We start from the raw sequence: 21,431 nt of genomic DNA, 5'->3' as shown, positions 1-21,431 counted from the left end.
TCACATATCTACTGAGAGAAAAGCACTGTTGATACTGACATTGTAACATAGCACCTGCCATATATCATGCCCAGTTCTCTTGACAGCCTCCTAGAGATACCCTGGAAATGAGGCAGAAACTCTGCTATGATGGCAATACTTAATGATAGTTATTATGACAATAACTAGCATTAACTGAACACTAACCATGTACCGGGCAATGTGCTAAGCTAAGATAATGTGCTTTACACACATCCTTTCTTTTAATCCTCACCACAGCTATGAAATAGGTACTATAATTATCTTTGTTTTACGAATGAAGAACTAGAGGATCCAAGGGGGCAGATGATTTACCTAAGGCCACACAGCTGGAAAAGGAGCCAGGATTTATACTCAGGGGGCCTGCCTCCAGGGTGGCCATGATTAAACCGTGCAATCTTTATCATTTGTTTGGTCCATTATAGTTTTGTACTTACTATCTCATTTGCTTCTCAGAAGGATCTGTGGAGATAAACCCAGGCTGCCCTAATAAGCAGTACAAGACCACAAGCCCTTCTCTCCAAGTCTCTGGTATCAGCAGCATTCCTCTTCACAAATGCCTTAGCCTAAAATTTCTATAACTAGACACCATTTGTTTAAATCACAACACTTACTGCCTCCCAAAACTATAACACATACTGCATCCAACCTGAGTTAATCAAGGGATCATGTTCATTGACCTGGATGTAGCATTAGAGCAAGCATGGAACATGGCATACTATGTTAATGAATATGATGGTTTCTAGCAAAGGCAAATTCCAGAATAAAAACCTTATTAATTCAAACCACAGTGGGCCTTAATACATGACTTTTAACTATCCAAGCTTGGATTACCCAACATTTTCTTGCAAAGACCATACCTCTAGTCAGCTGAGAGAGATATTGCTCTGAATCTTCCCTAATTGTGACTTTGTCATTATAAAACAAAACAAAAACAAAACAGGTAAACCCCAAGCCAAAACTCAACAGGACAGTCTTTAGAAGAAGGCCAAACTATTAGGAATATTTTCTTCTGAGTATAAGAGATAATTTGTAAATGGAACTGGACATGTGTATTTTCCCAGCTCTGTGCAGTTTTCCTTCACCTTCTTCCAGTAGTCACTTGGTGCTAGCTGGGAGGAAGTCCATTCTCTTCCGACTATGACCCAGACCATAGCCTATAAGAAGCAGGATCTTGGGCAGCTCTGGGAGGCTGTGGCCCAGGGGAAGGAGGCAGCACAAAGTCCCTGTCATAGTTCCCACAGTCTACAGGTCAGAATTCATCTAATCCTTGTACCTTCTCTTATTGGTGCTCCGTGGACAAGTGAAAGCCGATCCTGAGAGCTGCTCAGCGTAGAGATTGTAGGGGCAGACCTGAGGATTATTCTGAAATAAAGGATGCAATAAACAATATTACTCCCATCTGAAAAGCATCCCACCTTCCCACCAACCAACTCAGTAGGGGGATGGGGATACTCTGGGCCACTGCACATGACCATGTCCAACCCAATATGTTTCTTGTAACGACTTCTGATGTGACTTGCCCCCCGATTATAAAAGTAATATATACTTATTGTAGAAAATGTATAAACTATATGATATCACCCATTATCTCACAACCAGAAATAACAGAGTGTTAACATGTTGGTATTTTTCCTCGCATTCTTAACCTCCAAAATTGTGACGCTATGATACGTATAATCCTGTAATAATCACGCTTTTTTTTTTCTTTTTTTTTTTAAGAAAACATTATACCATGAGGATTTTTTATGCCATGATACAGCCTTCAAAAAGTTTTGAAAATATTTTGTTTATTGTGTTGTTGCTTTTCTAACCAGCAATAGTATGAACATCTTTGTGCATACATGTTAAAGCATCTTGTTATTTTCTCATAATTGTCACATCCATGGTGCTCAAGGGGAATATGAGGAATTCCCCTTAACCCTGGATTTTGGGAATCCTACTGGAAACCCTACAGTTAATTTTACTAGTTTGGATTGGCTGCTGTGCCACCAATCCAATTTTAATCTTTGTATTGTCATTGCTCTGTATCTTCATTGCCCCTATGACTTAGGAAACCCCTAGACAGTTCACAGGCTAGACTGGAAGAGCCACAGTGGGTGGAGGCACTTTGGCCTGAAAGCTAGTGATCCAGGAATAGGATTCAGAGCTCTTCTAAGCACGTTATTTGCTTGTACCTGTCCTTCTGGCAGGGAACCTGGGCAGCGAGGATCCTCTGAAGCACACTCATTCCCAAATCCAGAAATGTACTGTATGTGACAAAGACATAAATGCCACCATTAGTAGGATTTAAAGAGCATTTCACAAAGTTGGCAGTCCACAAATGTAAGAATTTCTATATAGACATACGTTTGTGTATGACGTTCTATGTATAATATCTTTACTGTGTCTTGACATATGAATCATTTAGGGAAGACAATATACTTTCTGTGAATTTTAAAGACTTCCAATTAATCAGAAGAGTGCTGGATATTGCATAGACCTCTCCACCTTTAGCTGTACTTAGCTGATTTATGGGTCTACACTGTAACCTCCCTGAACTTGAGACTCCATTTCCCTTTCAAACTCTGGAAAAAAAAGAAAAACCATCTAGGAAGAGATGTGTGGGTCCAACCCCTGACAGCAAAACCCTCTGCAAACTAGCCTTGCTGCAGGCAGAAGCCTCTGCTATCTGCCTCACCTATGGAACACATCTATATTTGTGTGAATGCATGAAAATAAAGTTTAAAGATATGGGTGGCCTTCAGGAGACATGCTAGCCCAGAATCTTTTCACAATGATACAATGAAACCTACTCTGATTGCCATCTCTTCACTTCACTCCCAGAGGAAACAAAAGTTAAAAGGTTTCTCAGCAAGGTTAAGTCACGGGGAGCTCCTGAAACTTACTCTTACAACACTCAACACACTTGAGAGTTCTTGTGCACTGTCTGGCTCTTTTGCTAGCCTAGAAGCTGCATGAAGGTGGGACTATGGCAGTCTTGGGTCAGAGAAAGTAATCAGTGGAAATCTATTGATTGATTGAGTTTTTCACTTAAAGCCAATTTTAATATAAGTGTATGTGTGCTGCTGTAAATAGGGTTAGAAGCCTCTTTGCTCTAACTTAAATACCAATTGATTTTAGCCCAGGATAATGAAAGTGCAGTCTTGCTCAGCGAGTGAAATGCCACCATCTGAACACATCTCCTTAAGAGATATAAGAAGGGTGGAAGCAGGTGAAGGGTAGGCCCTCCAGAATGCTCAGCGGCATGGAGATGTAACAAGCCTGGATGTGTGAGTGATGATCAGGCCAACAACAGTCTATATTTGGAAGAAATATCAGATGTGAATGTTATGACCTGGGAAGCAATGGAAGTGAAATGATTCTTTTTGCCTTCAGACTCAATATTTTGCATATTTGAAAATTTGTCATCACAAAAAATACTAAGCTATATACTGATTTGTTAAAAGCAGCAGCATGCAGTTAGGATATCTTTGGGGAAATGGCAGAGGCCATCCAGCATTCTGATTCTCTGCTGCATCCAATTTTCTTCTCTCAAAATGAACCCCATGCTCACCATCAACGGGATTGAATTTGAGCTGCTGAGAATTGGTAATAACCCCAAATTATCTTCAATTCTGTGAAATGGAATTTTAGACCAGCCTATGACTGAAGCCACTGGGCATTACAGTGCCTTCGCTTTGTTCAACTGCCGCATTGTTTCTCTCTGCAAGAGAGGAAAGAAGGCTGGAGTACAGCTGAGCTTTCTGGCAGGCACCGGTGGATTTATTCATTAACCTTCCCCATTCTTTGCAACTGCTTGCCTCAGAAGAGAGTTCAGGGTTATGTGTTTGCAACAAGAGCTAGTATATATGTTTCTGAAGCCCTTGATTCAGACTGTGCTTTACAAAATAGAAAAGAAAGTAGAAAGAACAGCTGGTGGTTTGGAAGGGAGCCACCAAGCACCAAGAGGTGTGAGTTCTGAATCCGTTTCTCAATCTTAGCTGCAGTGCATTGGCTGAAGAGGAAGGTGAAAACTGCTGAGTCACTATCAAATCTATTGGTTTTTCTGATCCCCTGAGAGAAAAATTACAGATGAGTTTATTACAGCTTTAAAATGCCATGTCCCTCACTGCCAAAGGCATCTGAATTAAGGAAGCAGTATTCGCAGCTGCTTTCTCCAGACATTGAGCTCAAGGACAGAATCTGAACTCTGCTTTTATCAGCTGCGAAAATCCAAGCATTCATTTCCAGCTGGTTCAGTGCCTATGTAAAAGTATATTGGGTACAAAAATAAGACTAAAAACCTAACATTAAGCAAGTGTGTTTGTATGTTTTCTACAGTTCAGATTTCTGAATAATTTGATCCGACAGAAAAATATGATTTCATTTCTTTTCAAGAGAATTATATGCATACTTTCTAAATGCAAGAATAAATTTCTGAGCTCCATGTGACTTTAGTACCATCAGTTCTTTGGCAGCTTACCAGTATACAGCTTTTTAATTCTCACCTGGTCCCCAGGATATGGTTTACTTGTCAGAGTAGTTTTATGAGGTGCTTTCTCCTGACTCTGATTCTAGGTAACACCTGATGAGATGAACAGATGGTGCACCTCACTTCCTCTTACTGGGCATGAAGGAAAGAGAGAGGAGTCAGGGGAGAGATGAAACTACTGCTACATTTTTTTTTTCTGTGGAAAAAGAGTCTAATATTTCTAGTTAACCTTGATGGGAACATAGCACATAGATTGTAAAGAGAACTTGCAGATTATTGCAGTAGGCTGAATAATGGCTCGCTCTGACAGATACGTATGGCTTAACCCCAAAACCTGTGAATGTTACCTTTTCTAGCCAAACAGACTTTCGCATATAAGATTAAGGAATTTGGGATGGAGAGATATCCTAATTATTTGGGTGTATCCTAAATGTCATCACAAGTGTCATTATAAGAGGGAGGCAAAGGGAGATTTGACTTATAAGAGGAGAAAAGGTGATGTGATTACAAAAGCAGAGAGATACATTTTTTTGAAGATAGAGGAAGAGGCTACAAACCAAGGAATGTCGGTAGCCTCTAGAAGAGGAAACAGAATCCATGGAAAAGGCAGGGAAACACAATCTCTCATAGAGTCTCCAGAAGAAACCAGCCACACTGACACCTCGACTTTACCCCAGTGAAACTGATTTCAGACTTGTGACCTCCACAACTTCAAGATAATAAATTTGTGCTGTTTTAAGCCAATAAATTTGTGGTAATTTTTTACAGCAGCAACAGGAAATCAGTTGTGTAGAATAGCAGGCTCCGTCTCTGGCTAATCATTAGAATCACTCCAGAAGCTTGTTACATACAAACCCAGAGCCAGCGAATCAAGGATTTGGTGGTGGGGCTCAGAGCCTGAATGTTAAGCAAGCTCTTTGTTTCAGAAATGAGGAAACCAAGGTTGGGAGAAGCTAAGCAACTTACTCAGATACACAGGGTATTTCATTTTAAATTTAATTTTATTATTGTATCTTTTGAATTTTCTTCCCCTAGCTGTACTTTTGTGTAAATGTGATTTCATTTATGGCTTTGTGTTGACATATTCATTAAAATGAAGAAATAAAAGATGAGAAACAGTTTAAACATTATGTAATGTTTATTGAGTAGAATGAATATGATGCAATCCGGTTTTCTGTGCTCGGATTCCTGACCTCTGGAGTTAACCTTTCCTTGTAAAGATTAGACAGCAGGCGGGGAAGAATGCCTTTGAAACTGAGAGCAAAGACTGGCATGCAATTTACATTGATGTCCTGGTGCTGTGCATAATAAGTTGCTTAAACATGACAGCAGGATAAGATTTTATATATAATTTATTTATAAATGGTAAAGATGTTTCCAACCCCTGCTGAACTTCCTCACAGAATGTTCATCAGAAAACAAAGTTTCTATCTACTCTTTCTTCCAAGACTTCAACTCCTACCATTGACATCATGACTCTCAGTTCTATTCCCCTTGCCCTGCCCACTCCCCTGAAATCCAACCACCACCTAGGTATCTCAATTTGGCTGTCCTTCCATCAACTCAAATTTGGCTGACAGAGTTTTGGATTCTAGAGCATGCAGGCATTCTGTATGTGCTGTGCCTTTGCACTCACTCTTTCCTCCAGACCCCATCCTTCTTCACTTGGCCAGTTCCTACTTCTCTCTTAAGATTCAGTTTAGGTACAGGCTCCTTTAGGAAGTTTCTTTTGACTCTTCCTAGCCCAGACTCAGTTCCTCTACTATATTAATCTGCAGTATCATGCACTAGCACAAAATATTTGCTGAATGAAAGAATGAGAGTTAACTTTTAGTCAGGCATAAAGATAAAAAACCAAAGTCTTTCACTCTGGTGTTGAGTGTTTTCAGGATTCCTATCAAATAGGAAGGTGTTTGATTCTTCAAACTCAGAAACACCTCCCTTTAACTGATGGATTCTTCAAACTCAGCATCAGTTAGAGGGCATTAGGGCACTTCTCAAACCCTGCATTCTGGGAAGATGTCTGTTGTGGGGTGGTCTGGCCCACTAGGCCTGAGCCAAGGTTCTGGGCAGTTCTGTTCAGTTACACATGCATGTGTTGAGCACTGATGCAAGCCTGGGCTGGGCGCTAGGCATGGCTTCAGATATTAGGTACATATTCTGTTTTCCTTGCCTTAAGATAACCAGTCTAGTAGGAGCCACTGAGGCCCCTTTTTGAGCCTAGACTTTGCATTCAAACATACCCTGGTTCTAATCCAGTCATCTATTGGCAGTGACCTTGGGCAAATCATAGTCTCTCCAAGCATTACTTTTCTAATTGAAACAAGAACCTCTCTCTACACGCCAGATTTATTTTGAGGATTATGAGTTAATTCATAGTTAAAATGCCTAGCGCCTAACAGCATGTAACCCACACATACTTTTCAATTGCGCATTACTTAAAAGAAGAATGATTTCCTAGAGGAGGTGCTAGGGCTTCTACTGGCCAAGGGCTGATGGCTGATTCAGAGCCTCAATTAACTAAATAGATTAAGCATATCTAATTGGTCACCGGAAGTGGTCCATGAAGCTGTAGCAATGGGAAGGTGTCAGAGCAGGGGGTGAGAAAGAGACATGGTGAGAAACGTGTGTGTCCGTAGTGGAGGGGAGCTCTTAGGATGTCTACAGATTTCCAAGACAATAATTGAAACGAACAAAGGCAAGGGATGACCAATAAGAGCTTCATTTCTTTCCTTTGTTACCCTTCCCTTGTTCTTCAGCCCCAGCCATGCCCAGACACCACAGTGAAGCCTCTGAACACAGGGGTTTGAACCAGGGCCTCTCCCAGTCTTTTCCAACTCTGATACCCTGGAGTTCTCAGAAGCTTCCATAAATTTTGGCTGAAGAAGGCACAGTAAACTTGCCAGCTGGTTTCTTACCTTTAACTCAGCCATTTTTTCTGTCTTCTATGTATGATGACTTCAGGAAACCCAGGCCCAGAGGATATAAAGCCACAATGCTTCTTTCTCCTTCAAACCACTCTTTGGATATTCTGGTTCCCACTGCTTCACTGCGCTTCACTGGTCAGCGTGTCACTCAAACTAGCTGAAAGAATTGCCTAACTCATACATAGGGACAAAGTCCAACAAGCTTATTGAACAGGTTACACAAATGCTTTTGGTTTTTACAGTTTGTTCCTAAGTGTTTGCAGAGGCTTCACTCCTCTTCACCTGAGGTACAGATTGACCAATTATTTGTTCCAGTTAAAAATAGGCTTATTTCAAAAGGCAGAGAATTTGAAGCTATCAGGGAGAGGAACTGTGGCAGATAGTGCCTGCTGTTTGTGGTGGAGGATTCTCTGCTCAGTCCTGACTCAGGTTAGGAAGGAACAGGGCAGTGCTGAGTCTCCTGGAGAGCAGTGAGAACACCCCCAGACGTTTACCAGCTGCAGATGTTTACACTGGGGTAAGATGTTTACACACAGCCACCTGAAGACAGGGACCGGGACCAGAATCAGTTTTCTGCAGGTGCTTCCCAGGAATGGGCTCAGGTTCTTGGTTGAATCATTCAGAGCCTGAAACATTTCACTTAGAGCAAACTGAGATGTTTCCTACTGCTCCTTTTAATTTCTTAAAGTACATTTAGTTTTCTTATACATTCTGTAAGAGTTTTGTTTCCTAATGCCTTTATACTTCTAAAACAGACCAAGGGATTACTTTCCAGCCACCTCCTCTATGACTCCCTTGCTCTTCATCTTGGCCGCTCTCCTTGGTCATTGGCAGGTAGCAGCTTCATGACTAGTAGTGTTCAGAAAGGGGAAGACATATACTGAGTGCCTGCTTTTGTTAGATTTTTCCATATCGAATTCCACAAGAACAATCTTGTAAATTAGGCATTATCACAACTCAAATGCCAACAGACGAGGAAGTGTAAATGAATAAAGTAGGCTAGCTGATTTTTCAAGATAAGATGAAGCTCCAATTTTTAAACATTGGCAATTAGAATGAGAGAGAGAGAGAGAGAGAGAGAGAGAGAGAGAAAACACCCTGTGGTTGATGGCAAAAATGCCCAAATTCCTCTTGTACACTATCGAAATGAGGACTCAGAAACTCTGATTACGGGAGCAATTAGGTGCTCTTCGCCTCAGTCTGATGTCCCTGCACATCAGTTCCATGAAGTCCATTTTCAGAATGAACAGAAAAACAACAGTGTCAGGGCACCTGGATTATATCATGAATGCCTTAAGTTTGAGGAATTCTAAGAACCCGAGCTAAAACTAATATGGATCAATTCTTTTGGAAATAGCTTTTCTTAGAGCACTGTAGGGAAGAAGAGCTTTCTTTCTTCACACATCACTAGGTTCACAAATGAGGCACCTATAACAAAAGACAGATTATTGAGAAAAGCACACAAATTTATTTACCGTAAGTTTTACATGACAGGAATCTTCAGAAATGAAGACACAAAAGAAACAGAAAAACTTGCGTATTTTTATGTACAGTCTCATGCAGAAGTATAATCAGAGGACAAAAGGACATAATCTAATGGTAATAAACTGGAGAACTTAGCAAGTCCTATTTGTCCAGATTCTTCTTGGTGTTTCTGTATCTGTGAGGATATAGGGTACCTATGGAATGAAGGTTTTATGATCTACTTCAGGGGACAGTCACTTAGGTTTTATGGCCTGCTTCAGGGGAGAAGGGGTAAGAGGAAGGTATGAGAAACCTTGCTTCTGCAGTTTTCTCAAATATCAGGGTACAATATTTTGGGGTTGTGTGTCCTGAATCCCATCAACATTAAGATGGAGAGACCAGCCCAAATCTTTAGTTGGATTCCAACTAAGTCTTATCCACCCAAGGGACAGAGGAGTAGTCATAGATACGCCTTCACATCTGGTCACCTTCATTGGTTAGACACTGAAATCACAACAGGAAAAAAAAAAAAAATCTTTATTGCTACCAACTTGTCCCATCAAGAGAGTAAGATATACATATGTAAAGAGATGGAGTCCCACTCTATCGCTGCTGGAAAGCAGTGGTGCAGTCATGAATCACTGCAGCCTCAAACTCCTAGGCTCAAGTGATCCTTCTGCCTCGGTCTCCTAGAGTGCTGGGATTATAGGCGTGAGCCAGCACCCAGCCAATTACACTTTTTAAAAAATATTTTGACATTTATACTTGTTTATTATCTAAAAGCATTTTTTTACCAATAGTTCTCAAGAAGTCCTAGCAAAAATTATGCTTCATGCTTTTTTGAAGAACTCTAGCTAATAACATTCATTTGTGCAAAAGCCTTATTATGCTGCTGCTAATAATTGAAACAAATTTACCTTAGATTATTAAAAACTATTTTTTTCTTGGAAAACCTTAATTCAAGGAATCAAGCTTGGCTGCAGAAAGAAATAGAGTTAAGGAATACTGTTAATTTTTCCAGATTGACCCTGGAGTCATCAGCAATGGTTTATTTATTTACTTATTTATTTAAGATGGAGTCTCACTGTGTCACCCAGACTGGAGTGCAGTGGCATGATCTTGACTCACTGCAACCTCCACCTCCCGGCTTCAAGTGATTCTCCTGTCTCAGCCTCCCGAGTAGCTGGGATTACAGGTGTGTGCCACCATGCCTGGCTAATTTTTGTATTTTTAGTAGAGACAGTGTTTTGCCATGTTGGCCAGGCTGGTCTCAAACTCCTGATCTCAAGTGATCCACCCACCTTGGCCTCCCAAAGTGTTGGGATTACAGGGGTGAGCCACCGCACCTGGCCTATTTTTATTTTTTAAATAAGATAGAAAATAAAAAAATCAGGGTGAATTTTTTTTTTAAATTAAAAGAAAGAGGAAGAAAGCATAGGGAAGGAAGGCATTTGATTTATTTCTTAAAGGAGAAATACAAAGAGCTTTAGTTGGGTTAGGTCTCTGTGTAGCATTTCGTTTCCACTTCCCAACTCTATAGCCTATCCCACAACACATTTGTGACCAATTCTACATATAGATCATGATTTGCATAGCTTTCCTTTGTGTCAAAAAGAAACCAGGGCTATGTCCTTTCAAAGAGGAAGTAAAGAAAGGCTGGAGAACAGTCTAGCTGATGAAAGCTGCTTTAAAAAAGCCATAAAAAAGGATGAGTTTGTGTCCTTTGTAGGGACATGGATGCAGCTGGAAACCATCATTCTCAGCAAACTATCACAAGAACAGAAAACCAAATACCACATGTTCTCACTCATAGGTGGGAACTGAACAATGAGATCACTTGGACTCGGGAAGGGGAACATCACACACCGGGGCCTATCACGGGGAGGGGGCAGGGGGGAGGGATTGCATTGGGAGTTATACCTGATGTAAATGACGAGTTGATGGGTGCGCACACCAACATGGCACAAGTATACATATGTAACAAACCTGCACGTTATGCACATGTACCCTAGAACTTAAAGTATAATTAAAAAAAAAAATCCTTTTCCAAATTCCCAAGACTGCCTTTCTAAAAGGACTGTCTAACATTCTTATTTTAATATTCTCTTGCAGCATACCTTGATTTCCAAGGTACTTCTGAAACCTAATTAAAATGGAATAGAAAGTGAATTTGGTGTTTTCTACCTAGGTTTTAAATGAGAAATGAAAACTGTATATTTATTATTATTATTTAAAAGTATGGAGCAAAATCAGGAGTGCAGACCTGCAGCAGAGCCAGAGAGAGAATATGAGTGATAAAGTGTTGAATAAATTGTTTTTAGAAATCAAATTCACATACTAAGGAAGAACTGGGGCAGAGAAGATTAAGCAAGCAAAAAGATAGATTAAAAAAATGATGAGGCCGGGCGCGGTGGCTCAAGCCTGTAATCCCAGCACTTTGGGAGGTTGAGGCGGGCGGATCACAAGGTCAGGAGATCGAGACCACAGTGAAACCCCGTCTCTACTAAAAATACAAAAAATTAGCCGGGCGCGGTGGCGGGCGCCTGTAGTCCCAGCTACTCAGGAGGCTGAGGCAGGAGAATGGCGGGAACCCGGGAGGCGGAGCTTGCAGTGAGCCGGAGCTTGCAGTGAGCCGAGATCGCGCCACTGCACTCCAGCCTGGGCAACAGCGTGAGACTCCGTCTCAAAAAAAAAAAAAAAAAAATGATGAACAATTATGGACACACACACACACACACACATACACACACACCCCACCCCCAAAAAGCTTTGGAGTGATTATGAAATCCAAGAATCCTAGTTCATAATTCATGTAAATGTGTTGCTGTGGAACTTATTTTTACTTCTCTCCATAAATACATTGTTGACACAAGAATAATATTCTTAGTTTTCTGACTATAGCTAAGGGACATTTCAGGAGTTGACTTTTCCTTAAAAAAAAAAATGGAGAGGAGGCTGTACATCTCTCTCATTGCCCTTGCGCAGGTATTAGATTTTGCCCTACCTATTTCCAAACAGAAAGCCTAGACTGCATACAGCAACAACCTTAAGAGTGAGGGAGTTGCCAATTTTTTCACATCATTTTACCAGAATTCTTTTTTTCTGGTATTGCTGTTCTCTATGTATTATTAATTTGTATTTATATTTAACTCTGGCTATCAGTCCACCTCTTCCAGTCACTGAGCCATTTGCAAAGGAGAGAAGAGGGAGCCAAGGGTAGATATTATTAGGCATTCCTGTGTGTGACGAGGGTGGAGACAAATAACACGATCTTGCATCTTTGAAAATGACAAAGATTGTTTGGGGTGGACAACTCAGGACTGGTTAACAAGGCCTTTTCCCTCAAGAAGGTAAAACAATAGAGATACATTTTTGAAGTACTTAATTAAGCTTTCAGCAATGTGTGGGGAAAAAGTACAGACCCGTAAAAACCCTCCCGTTGTAGGCAAGAGTAAATTTTCTCTGCAGTACACTGTCATTGCTCATTTACTGCATCATTTTGACAACATCTCATATTTCCACAAGGCTTTTACATAATCTATACACAGGGACAGAAAGGTAAGGAACACAGAGAACAGGGACAAAGTTTGGACCTCCCGTGTTGTCACTTCCTATCATTTTTCCATTAAAGGGTGAGGCTGAAGGGTAGCATTTAAGATGATTTCGTTAAAAGGCTGTGATGGTAATAACTGAACACAGCAAGAGGAAAGCTGTGAAAAACTGCCACTGCTTGCTCACTCTTCCAAAGGATGAGTGTAACTCAGTCATAATGAAGGCTCTTTAATGTTCCTGCCCCAAATCTTTTCCGATCAGGAAAGCCTGGAATCTGTAGGCAAGAAAGATAATTATATTAAGTCTCAAGCAATAAAAGTTCAAATACTAATAGTAATTTTTCCCTTCTTTTCCATTTCTGTATGGCAGCGTGTTGTTCCTTAAAAAAAAACCAGCTTTCTGAGGTTTTACTCAGAAAGCCACAGATTAAATAATAAAAATAAATTTTACCAAAATGGAAAACATTTGCCAACAAATTGGTGATAGTGTCATCTAAATCAGAAAGAATGAAGGTAAATCTCATAATACCTACTAGACTTTTATATAAATTATTTGTATTGTGACAGACCCTGAATGTATACTCTTGGAGTCCCAAGCAAATTATTTTCTTCTTCTATTTTATAACACAATCTTATTTCTAGATTATTCTTGTTTCCTAGATCCTTATTTTCCCTTTGTTCTGATTTTCCCCTTTTGTATTTAACAGGATAGAAGGAAATCAGTTGCTTGTGCCTACAAAGGGCTTTTCCCAACTTTTTAAAACTACTTCTGAACTTAAATTTGGAAATCACCTATCTAAATTTAAGAATCTATTTTATCAAGAAAAGATAGATACCAACCTGATTACCTTCTCTTAAAAAGTATCTCTTCTCTATGACCTGTGAAAAACAAAGATTTTAAAAGCTTAGCACACATACCTGCAAAAAGTGGCTAACTGAAACAACCACTAATGGTACTAAAAGGAATATATCCAAACTAAGAATCTTTTCCGCAGCAGTAGACATGTAGTAGAGTGAGCTAAAATCTGGTGTTAATTAGATCAGAATTGTGGGAGTATTTCCATAAAAGCCTGCCTCATTCCAAAACGCATTAATGATAGATCAAAAAATAAATAAATAACAGAAACTAAATAATGACAGAATGACATAAGAACCCATGCAATTCTTAGAGTATGGCAGCAAATCTGACTCTAAGTTTCCTAGCAGTCAGTCCCAAAAGGTACTAACCAGAATCCATAAGATAAAAAAAGCACTTGCCTGCTACAATAGTCTTGTCTATTTCTTAAAGAGGGGACTGTTTAACATAGCAAACCACCACATCCCTATAGTAAGTGGTGAAAAATTCTATATGTCCTCAATATAGACAGATGACACAACATCAAAAGCAGTCTAATGACTGTTGTAGAAAAAACAAGTTCAAGCAGTAGATGTACCTGCACAAATCCATCACCATTATTGAAAAGAAACCCTCAAAATATATGTTCAAATGTAATGAGTTTAAGAACACCATGTTTTCATTTTTTCCCCCCAAACTGCTGTGAACACTAAAGAGCACTATGTTTTCAGATGATGAAAAACATTTTCAAGAAAAATAAATTCTGTTCTGACACTTCAGAAACTGCAGTGGTTACAGAGGAAGTATTATAAATGTCTCTGATTTAGGATGGCTTGACTACGATTTTTTGACTTTATGGTGGTGTGAAAGCAACATGCACTCAGTAGAAACTGTACTTTGAGTGCCCATACAATAGGCATTTTTTTCACTTTCAGTATAGTATTCAATAAATTACATGAGTCATTCACAACTTTTTAATAAAATAGGCTTGTGTTAGATGATTCTGCCCAACTGTAGGCTAACGTAAGTGTTCTGAGCATGTTTAAGGAAGGCTAGGCTAAGCTCTGATGCTTGGTAAGTTAGGTGTAATCAATGTATTTTTGACTAACAACATTTCCAATTTACATGGGGTTTACTGAAATATAACCCTATCGCAAGTTGAGGAGTATCTGTATTTCCTTTACACAGACCTGCTGTGATAAGAAAAGTTAATCGGATAATGATACAGATCAGCTGGAGATGAACTCTAAGACATTCAAATCTGAAATTACGCAGCTAAGAGTTCCTCTGAATTAGAACAGAGCATGTTCTTCTAAGGCCAAGGCCAGCTTGCTCTCTCTGGTACGACAGCGATTCATTCAGATTCTTGCTGTCTTAAAGACTATAGCTGGATTATTTTTAGCCACAAGACACCAGGGCAAAGTTGCATTTACTTACCCCAGAGGTAGAAAAGTTGGTTTATCATTAGTGTACATCTTAAAACAATCCCACAAAAACCAAGAAGGAGACTGATTCCCTTTCCTGTCTATGGTAGGACAGGAAAATCTGATTATTCTGGAGTGTGAGGAGTTACTATTAGAAGGAGTTAGACTTCCTTTTGGAGAAGAAATCTTTTTTTTTTTTTTTTTTTTTTTTGAGATGGAGTCTTGCTCTGTCACCCAGGCTGCTGGAGGGCAGTGGCATGAACTCGGCTCACTGCAAGCTCCGCCTCCCGGGTTCACACCATTCTCCTGCCTCAGCCTCCCAAGTAGCTGGGACTACAGGTGCCCACTACCGCGCCCAGCTAATTTTTTGTGTTTTTAGTAGAGATGGGGTTTCACTGTGCTAGCCAGGATGGTCTCAATCTCCTGACCTTGTGATCCGCCCGCCTCGGCCTCCCAAAGTGTTGGGATTACAGGCGTGAGGCACTGTGCCTAGAAGGAGAAGAAATCTTTATGCTAAATTCTGGAAGAACTGATGTATAGAAACTGGGTGAAATTTGGTTGTCAGCTCCTTTGATTTCAGGCAACCACCTCAGTCTGGAGGTCTGGCCAACCTCCTAACCCACATACATTTTGTTGTGATTCAGGCAATAAAAAGAGAAGTTACCTTTTTGGTTTTGGTCATAATTCTTTACCCCTGACTTGCAGCGTGTACTCCTGATTTTTTAAAAAATAAAGCCTTGCCTGACAACTTGGATTATACCAGTCAATAATCCAGTTTCTCTAGGATGTAATTTAGTATATCTTATTTTTTAATTTTAGAACTAATAAAAATTTAAATTTAAACAACATACTGTGGGATCTTCCCAGGTCAGGGCAGATCTGTAAGATGTTGCTCATAGGGGACAAATTTTGTATTGATGCGGCCACGGATCTAAACCAAATGGAAATTCTTACATTTTAAGTTTGAAAGCAATGTGGAGAGAAAATCTGGCTCCTTGCAGTGCTGCACAACATTTTTCATGTCATGGTACACGTAGAAAATGCTGATATTTCCACAGCACACTGGGGAAAATGGAAGAGGCTGCCAATCACCCAACCCCCCACCCTGAGGGCTCTGGCTGCTCTGAGAATTGAGGGAAATCAGTATCTAGGCACATCTGTACCCTATTTGCCACATACCAGTTAAGAAGTTTTGCAGTGAGTCAAAATTTTCCTAGTGGCCTAATATTAATCGAGGAGGGTACTGGAGCTTATCTAATGCTGACAAAAAGGCCGAATATTAAATCCCAAATTAACTAAACCTGGGGCTTATCTAATGCTGAACAAAATGGCCAAATATTAAATCCCTAAACAGTTAAAAGAAAAAAGTGATTGCTAAAGAAGAGCTATGGCGAAGATGATTTTCTTAGGAGATGTCACTTAAAAAGAAATATAACACAGGAGTTAACCTTTTTCAATAATACAGGCAGAAAGATCCTATTTTACCTTACTATGCAATGTCAGCATTGGGCAAACAACTTAAACTTGGTCAATACTATGTGCAATGCAGTTGTATGGCCTTGTGAAGGAAAGACAAACAGTGCTCAAATTTACCAGTATGCTGAGTCATTCTACATTTTCCTTCCAGTTGAGGACAATAAAATGATGTTAGCAGAGAGTCAATAATTGGAATGCAAATATTTCTGAGAGGGAAACACTAGGAAATCTAGATGACGACATTACCTTAAAAGGTAACAGTAACATTTATGTGGAGAATATTAACAGCTGGGAGAGCAAAAAGAACTCAGGGCTTTAAGCAGAATCTCCTCAGTTCAGTGCCTTTATGTGGGTGGGAGGGTGAATAAGTGAAAAAAAGAGCTAGAAAATGGGTAAATAGAAATTATTTTAAGGAGAGGAATTAGATATCTTTTTAAAACCCCCATTTAAATCCAGTAGCTTTTACCCTTTACTTAGAGAACACTGGTGATGGAATAAATATGTCAGCAGGCCTTGGGCAATTATACCAACAGATAAGAGAGACCAAAACAAGTATTAGTCAGGCTGTGAAATTTTGGACAAAAAAAAAATAAAGGGTCACAGGATTCTACAAAAAAATTTTAAACTCTCATAATATATAAATTAAGTTTAAAAATAACTTAATTGAAGCCATTACCTTATCAAAAAACCTACTGAGCTTGACAGCATTGGAAGAACCTGCAGCTAAGTACCGTGGATTTGTGCAGTCCTAGAAGATAAAACATAAGATCCACAAGTGAAAGTTAGGAAACCCAAGCTCTTTGCTATTCATAACTCATCCTGTTGCACATTTCTATAGGCATAATACTGTTAGGTATAATACTCTCGTAAAATATTCAAATAATTTTCAAATTATGGTGCACAAAGCAAGGAGGAAAGTACTAAAGGAAAATACGGTCACTTAATCTTTGTCATTTAAACAATTTTAGAGTATATCAAATCAATGTATTCATCATCAAATAATTCACAGAGGAAGACAAGATTACTAATATTTTACTAATAACAAAACCAAGGTACTAATGGAGTGACCTACCTACATTTACCCTGAAAACCAGAGAGACAGCCATGAAAAACAGTAAGCGTTTCACTTTTGTACTCGTTATTCACCAGTGCTCAACTAATTTAGTACCATGCAGTTCATATGAACTGCAGAAAGCATGAAAATAAGGATTTAGAGGCGCAAAGAACAAACAGAACAATTGCCAAGGGTTTCTCTTTGGATGCAAGGTACTACATCTTTTGGTAGGCCACAAACATATATTATTTTTGGTAATAAACATCTACTACTATCGTTTGATAATAAAGATATATTACTACTCTTGGATGGAAGTTTTTTATAGGGAAAAAAAATGGGCCCAGAAGGGACAGAACAATCTGCAACATTAATCATTACAATAACTTTAAAACCTTAAAAGGCCTACTATTCGATGGAATCCCAGTGTAGCTGTTTTGTTTTTTGCTTGTCACTCTTGACTTGTCACCTTGTGAGATAGAGTACTTTGATTTTTACCTGAAATGTACCTAAGACCAAACTATAAGGGCTACCATGTAAGCTCCTTTGCAAGCATGAAATTTTATCTTTTAGCTATACACCCTCTGTGCCCCTAGAAATTACTAAAATTACTGTTGTTACATTTATTCTGTTTTTGTAATCTCCAGGCCCACAGGATTCCTTTCTAATGAAGCCTCCTATTTTATTCATATGCAACATTCCAAGGCTCACATTTTAAATTTTGGTCAGAAATTATAATACATTCTCCAAAACTACAAAAAAGAGAGGCTACAACAAAGTTGTCAAAGATCACAGAGTACTAGAAATCAGGGGTCTTCAAAGCCAGCAAGCTCTAAATCGGAATACCTATTCCAACATTTCTACTCTGTGTAACATTGGTTAGGTAACTAAACCTTTAAATTTGGGCTTACTGATTTGTGGAATGGGGATAACAATATTTTATCTGATGGGATTTTTGTGAAAAATTAAATAATCCATACCTGGATACAGTGGGTAGTAGAACATTAGTCCTTCTCTCTTCAATCTAAGAAAATGCTAGCAGAGTGAATTTTCAAGCACAACAAGCACTTACCATAATAAAGATAATTCCACATATGGATTACATAGACTGAAACATCATTGCACAAACTATGGTATTTGAAATAGTGTTTGAACACATTTCTACAGCAATTGGGGCATATAAGAGACAAATCTTAGACCTGTGGTAGAAACGTTTTATAAAATAGATATTGATTAGCTAGTCATCAGAATGTCAAAAGTTTGAGACAATTCTAAATAGAGCTGAAGTACTATATACAAAAACTAAAGCAAACAAAAACACACCCCCAAAACCTTAATTCTATGGTACCATAATTTCAGGTTGAGCAGCCTAGAGAAACACTATGATTTTTGGGATGAGAAATTTAGAGCTGAAAGAGTCATCTGCCATTTATCATAGCTGAGGGAAAAGTCTGAAAATTAATAGCTCCAAATAGCTTGTCTGAGCTTGAGAAAGGACTATTAACCAGGGAAGATACTTCAATATGATCACTTCAAAGTAAATACATAACAGAGAAAATTTTTTACGGGGTACAATAAGCCTAACAGGATTTTAGAAAATAAGTAATCGTTCACCTATTTATAATTTAAACAATTTGCATTTATTCAGGCAGTTATTTATTAACTTTGATTCCACCTTTGATGTATACATTTGTTAATTCTTACTTTTCTACAGTTTCAAGTAAATTTATACAGTAACTGATTTAGCACTAATATTGTTACATTAGTTTTTATTTGAGGCTTTATATTTAATTGCTGAATCTTTTTGATGGCTATTTCTTTTTGAAACTCTCATATTCAATCTTCTTCCTCATTTTTTCCTCCCTTCATTCTCCGAACCTCTCCTAGTCTTATTTGTGCTGTGTTCTTGAAGCTGTACACTGATAAAGGCCAGAAACATGTTATATTTGAACTCTTTGGGGACTGTGTGTGCTGAAGTCTCACTAACTGAGTACCTTTACATCTGACTTACAGTTAAAACAAGGCCTTGGCTTTGTAAGGCAAGTAGGAATAACACACACACACAGACACACACAGACACACAGGCAATTATCACAGAAACCCACAAGCACTAGAAACAGATACATTCTAAAATATATTAAAAGTAAGCACTGGAACAAATTAAGTGTTTTCAATGGTAAATTTCCCTTTGGAAATAATGTTCAAAGTAATCTCAGCACTTCTTCAACAAGAATATTGTATATCTATATAGCAAGAATCCTTTGGAATATCATGGTTCAGTGCTGACTACCTGGGGTATGCCCATCAATATTCCATTGTGGCAGCTGAGAAAAATAAGGGGCTCTCCACTGCAAAGCAGAAAGTAAAAAACAATGGAATGACAGGCAGAAGCTGGGGGTAGAGGTGGGGCTGAACCAAGCAGTGTTTACAAACGTTGATTCACAGAACAAGGCATCAGAATCACCTGAGTTATTTGTTAGAACTGCAGATTCCTGGTCCTCCTGCCAGGCTTTATGAATAAAAAGCTCCAGCTGTGGGGCAGTTATTCAAAATTTTCCATAGGTACTATTGGTAATATAAATACACAATCCGATTTGGGTAACTGTTGGTCTAGATGATTTCTACGAGATTTTTCAGCCGCCAAATTCTCAAGGTGAGTTGAAGGATTAATTAAGTGGAAAAGAGGCTTAACTGTAGAGCACAGGCTCTGAATCTGAATACCCCATTTGACCTGGGTAACCTTCCTTGGTCTTGTTACCTCTCTCCTTCTTGTCTTCATCATTAAGAAGAGGACAGTAATAGTATCTGTCTTATAGAGTTGATTGTGAAGATGATGCATGTGAGATCATATATGTAAATAACTAAAACAGTTTTCAACCCCTAAGTGCTCAACAAATGTTGGTCACTAGTACTATTGCACCACCACCACTGCATTTCTGGAATGCCAGTGCACAGTTGCAGAAATCCTATTTGTGAACAACATGACCATGACTGAAGTTGCTGGCCAGGATCTTTTTCTGGGATCCTAACAGGCTTACATGACAACCATTTCTTAGCTTTTTTAAGCACTCAGTTCTAATTGAGCTAGTTATCTTATCAAGGGACTCAATCCTCTATATATGCATAAGTGTACATAAATTAGTCCTTATGAAGCACTCCTAGTTTAAAGTTTGTAATTTTTTCATGTATCTGTTAGGTTGCCCTTTAAGGTAAAATTTGTAGTTTAAGAAGCTAAGAGGCTTTTTACAAGCAATAATAATAAACTTATAATGCCACTTTAATCAATTTATTTTAATTTTGGTGTGATTTTTAAAAACTTTCTCAAGAAAAAGTCCATGGACCAGGTGCAGTGGCTCACGCCTGTAATCCCAGCACTTTGGGAGGTCAAGGCGGGCAAATCCCTGGCAGTCAGGAGTTCAAGACTAGCCTGGGCAACATGGCAAAACCCCATCACTACTAAAAATATTTTAAAAATTAGCTGGACATGGTGGTATATGCCTGTAAACCCAGCTACTCGGGTGGCCTAGGCATGATAATTGCTTGAACCCAGTAGGTAGAGTTTGCAGTGAGCTGAGATCACGCCACTGCACTCCAGTCTGGGCGACAGAGCGAGACTGTCTCAAAAAAAGAAGCCCATGATTTAAATTATTCATAGAATAAAGTTGGAACATTCCAACAGATCAACATAAAAGGCTGAAGTGACTGTGCACATCTCTCAGTCTAGATATGTTGATTCCAATCTTGACTACATTTTGGACTAGAATCCAAAAAGCCTGATTTCAAGTATAAAGTTTCTTTCACTAGAATATATAATTTGAACATGTCTTTAGTTTTGTCTTTACGTGATAATAATACAAGCATGCATTAGTGAAAATACACACCAAATTAATTTCTTCTGGATTGAAATCCTCAGCCAGGAAAGCAGTCCTAGTTAAAACTTCATGGCGCTTTGTTTCATGAATCTGGTCCAGCTTAGTCCCTATTACCAACAGCGGTATTTGGTTATCAGCAAACTGTTCTCGATCATAATCCCTGTGATAAATAATAATGAAGAGGTGAAGAGAATTTACCTTTCTGATGTAGATGTGTAATATTTAAATGCAACTAACTTAAACTATTTTACTGAAAATTAACTGATTTTTGCTGCCTTCACCTATAAATCCACTTTCCTTCCAACTTCTTCCATCTACTTGTTCTTTTATCAATCCATC

At 38.9% G+C, this 21,431-nt stretch overlaps 2 protein-coding genes across 7 annotated transcripts in view; both read right to left on the bottom strand.

Annotated features, from left to right (window-relative positions):
• HGD (homogentisate 1,2-dioxygenase) overlaps window positions 1–7,565 on the bottom strand; it is a 54,086-nt gene extending 46,521 nt beyond the window's left edge. For all 3 annotated transcript variants that reach the window (XM_005548044.4, XM_015446384.3, XM_074033376.1), the window contains exons 1-3: window positions 7,411–7,565; window positions 2,196–2,267; window positions 1,295–1,383 (exon numbers count right to left, since the gene is read on the bottom strand). In XM_005548044.4, the coding sequence (XP_005548101.1) occupies window positions 1,295–1,383; window positions 2,196–2,267; window positions 7,411–7,425 (176 nt within the window). In that variant the 5' untranslated portion in view covers window positions 7,426–7,565. The remainder of the gene's footprint in view (window positions 1–1,294; window positions 1,384–2,195; window positions 2,268–7,410) is intronic.
• A 2,753-nt stretch (window positions 7,566–10,318) lies between these two features.
• The window catches only part of RABL3 (RAB, member of RAS oncogene family like 3), a 39,372-nt gene continuing 28,259 nt past the window's right edge, over window positions 10,319–21,431 (bottom strand). For 2 of the 4 annotated variants that reach the window (XM_045385487.3, XM_005548043.5), the window contains 4 exons: window positions 21,102–21,252; window positions 16,846–16,917; window positions 13,275–13,313; window positions 10,319–12,709 (listed from right to left, as the gene is read on the bottom strand). In XM_045385487.3, coding sequence (XP_045241422.1) covers window positions 12,644–12,709; window positions 13,275–13,313; window positions 16,846–16,917; window positions 21,102–21,252 — 328 coding nt within the window. In that variant the 3' untranslated portion in view covers window positions 10,319–12,643. The remainder of the gene's footprint in view (window positions 12,710–13,274; window positions 13,314–16,845; window positions 16,918–21,101; window positions 21,253–21,431) is intronic. The other 2 variants (XR_012431669.1, XR_012431670.1) reach the window with 2 other exon arrangements.

Source organism: Macaca fascicularis, chromosome 2, assembly GCF_037993035.2.
Source record: "Macaca fascicularis isolate 582-1 chromosome 2, T2T-MFA8v1.1".
Lineage (NCBI taxonomy): Eukaryota > Metazoa > Chordata > Mammalia > Primates > Cercopithecidae > Macaca > Macaca fascicularis.
Note: the sequence above shows the minus strand (reverse complement) of the source record. Positions and strands in the feature narration are given on the sequence as shown.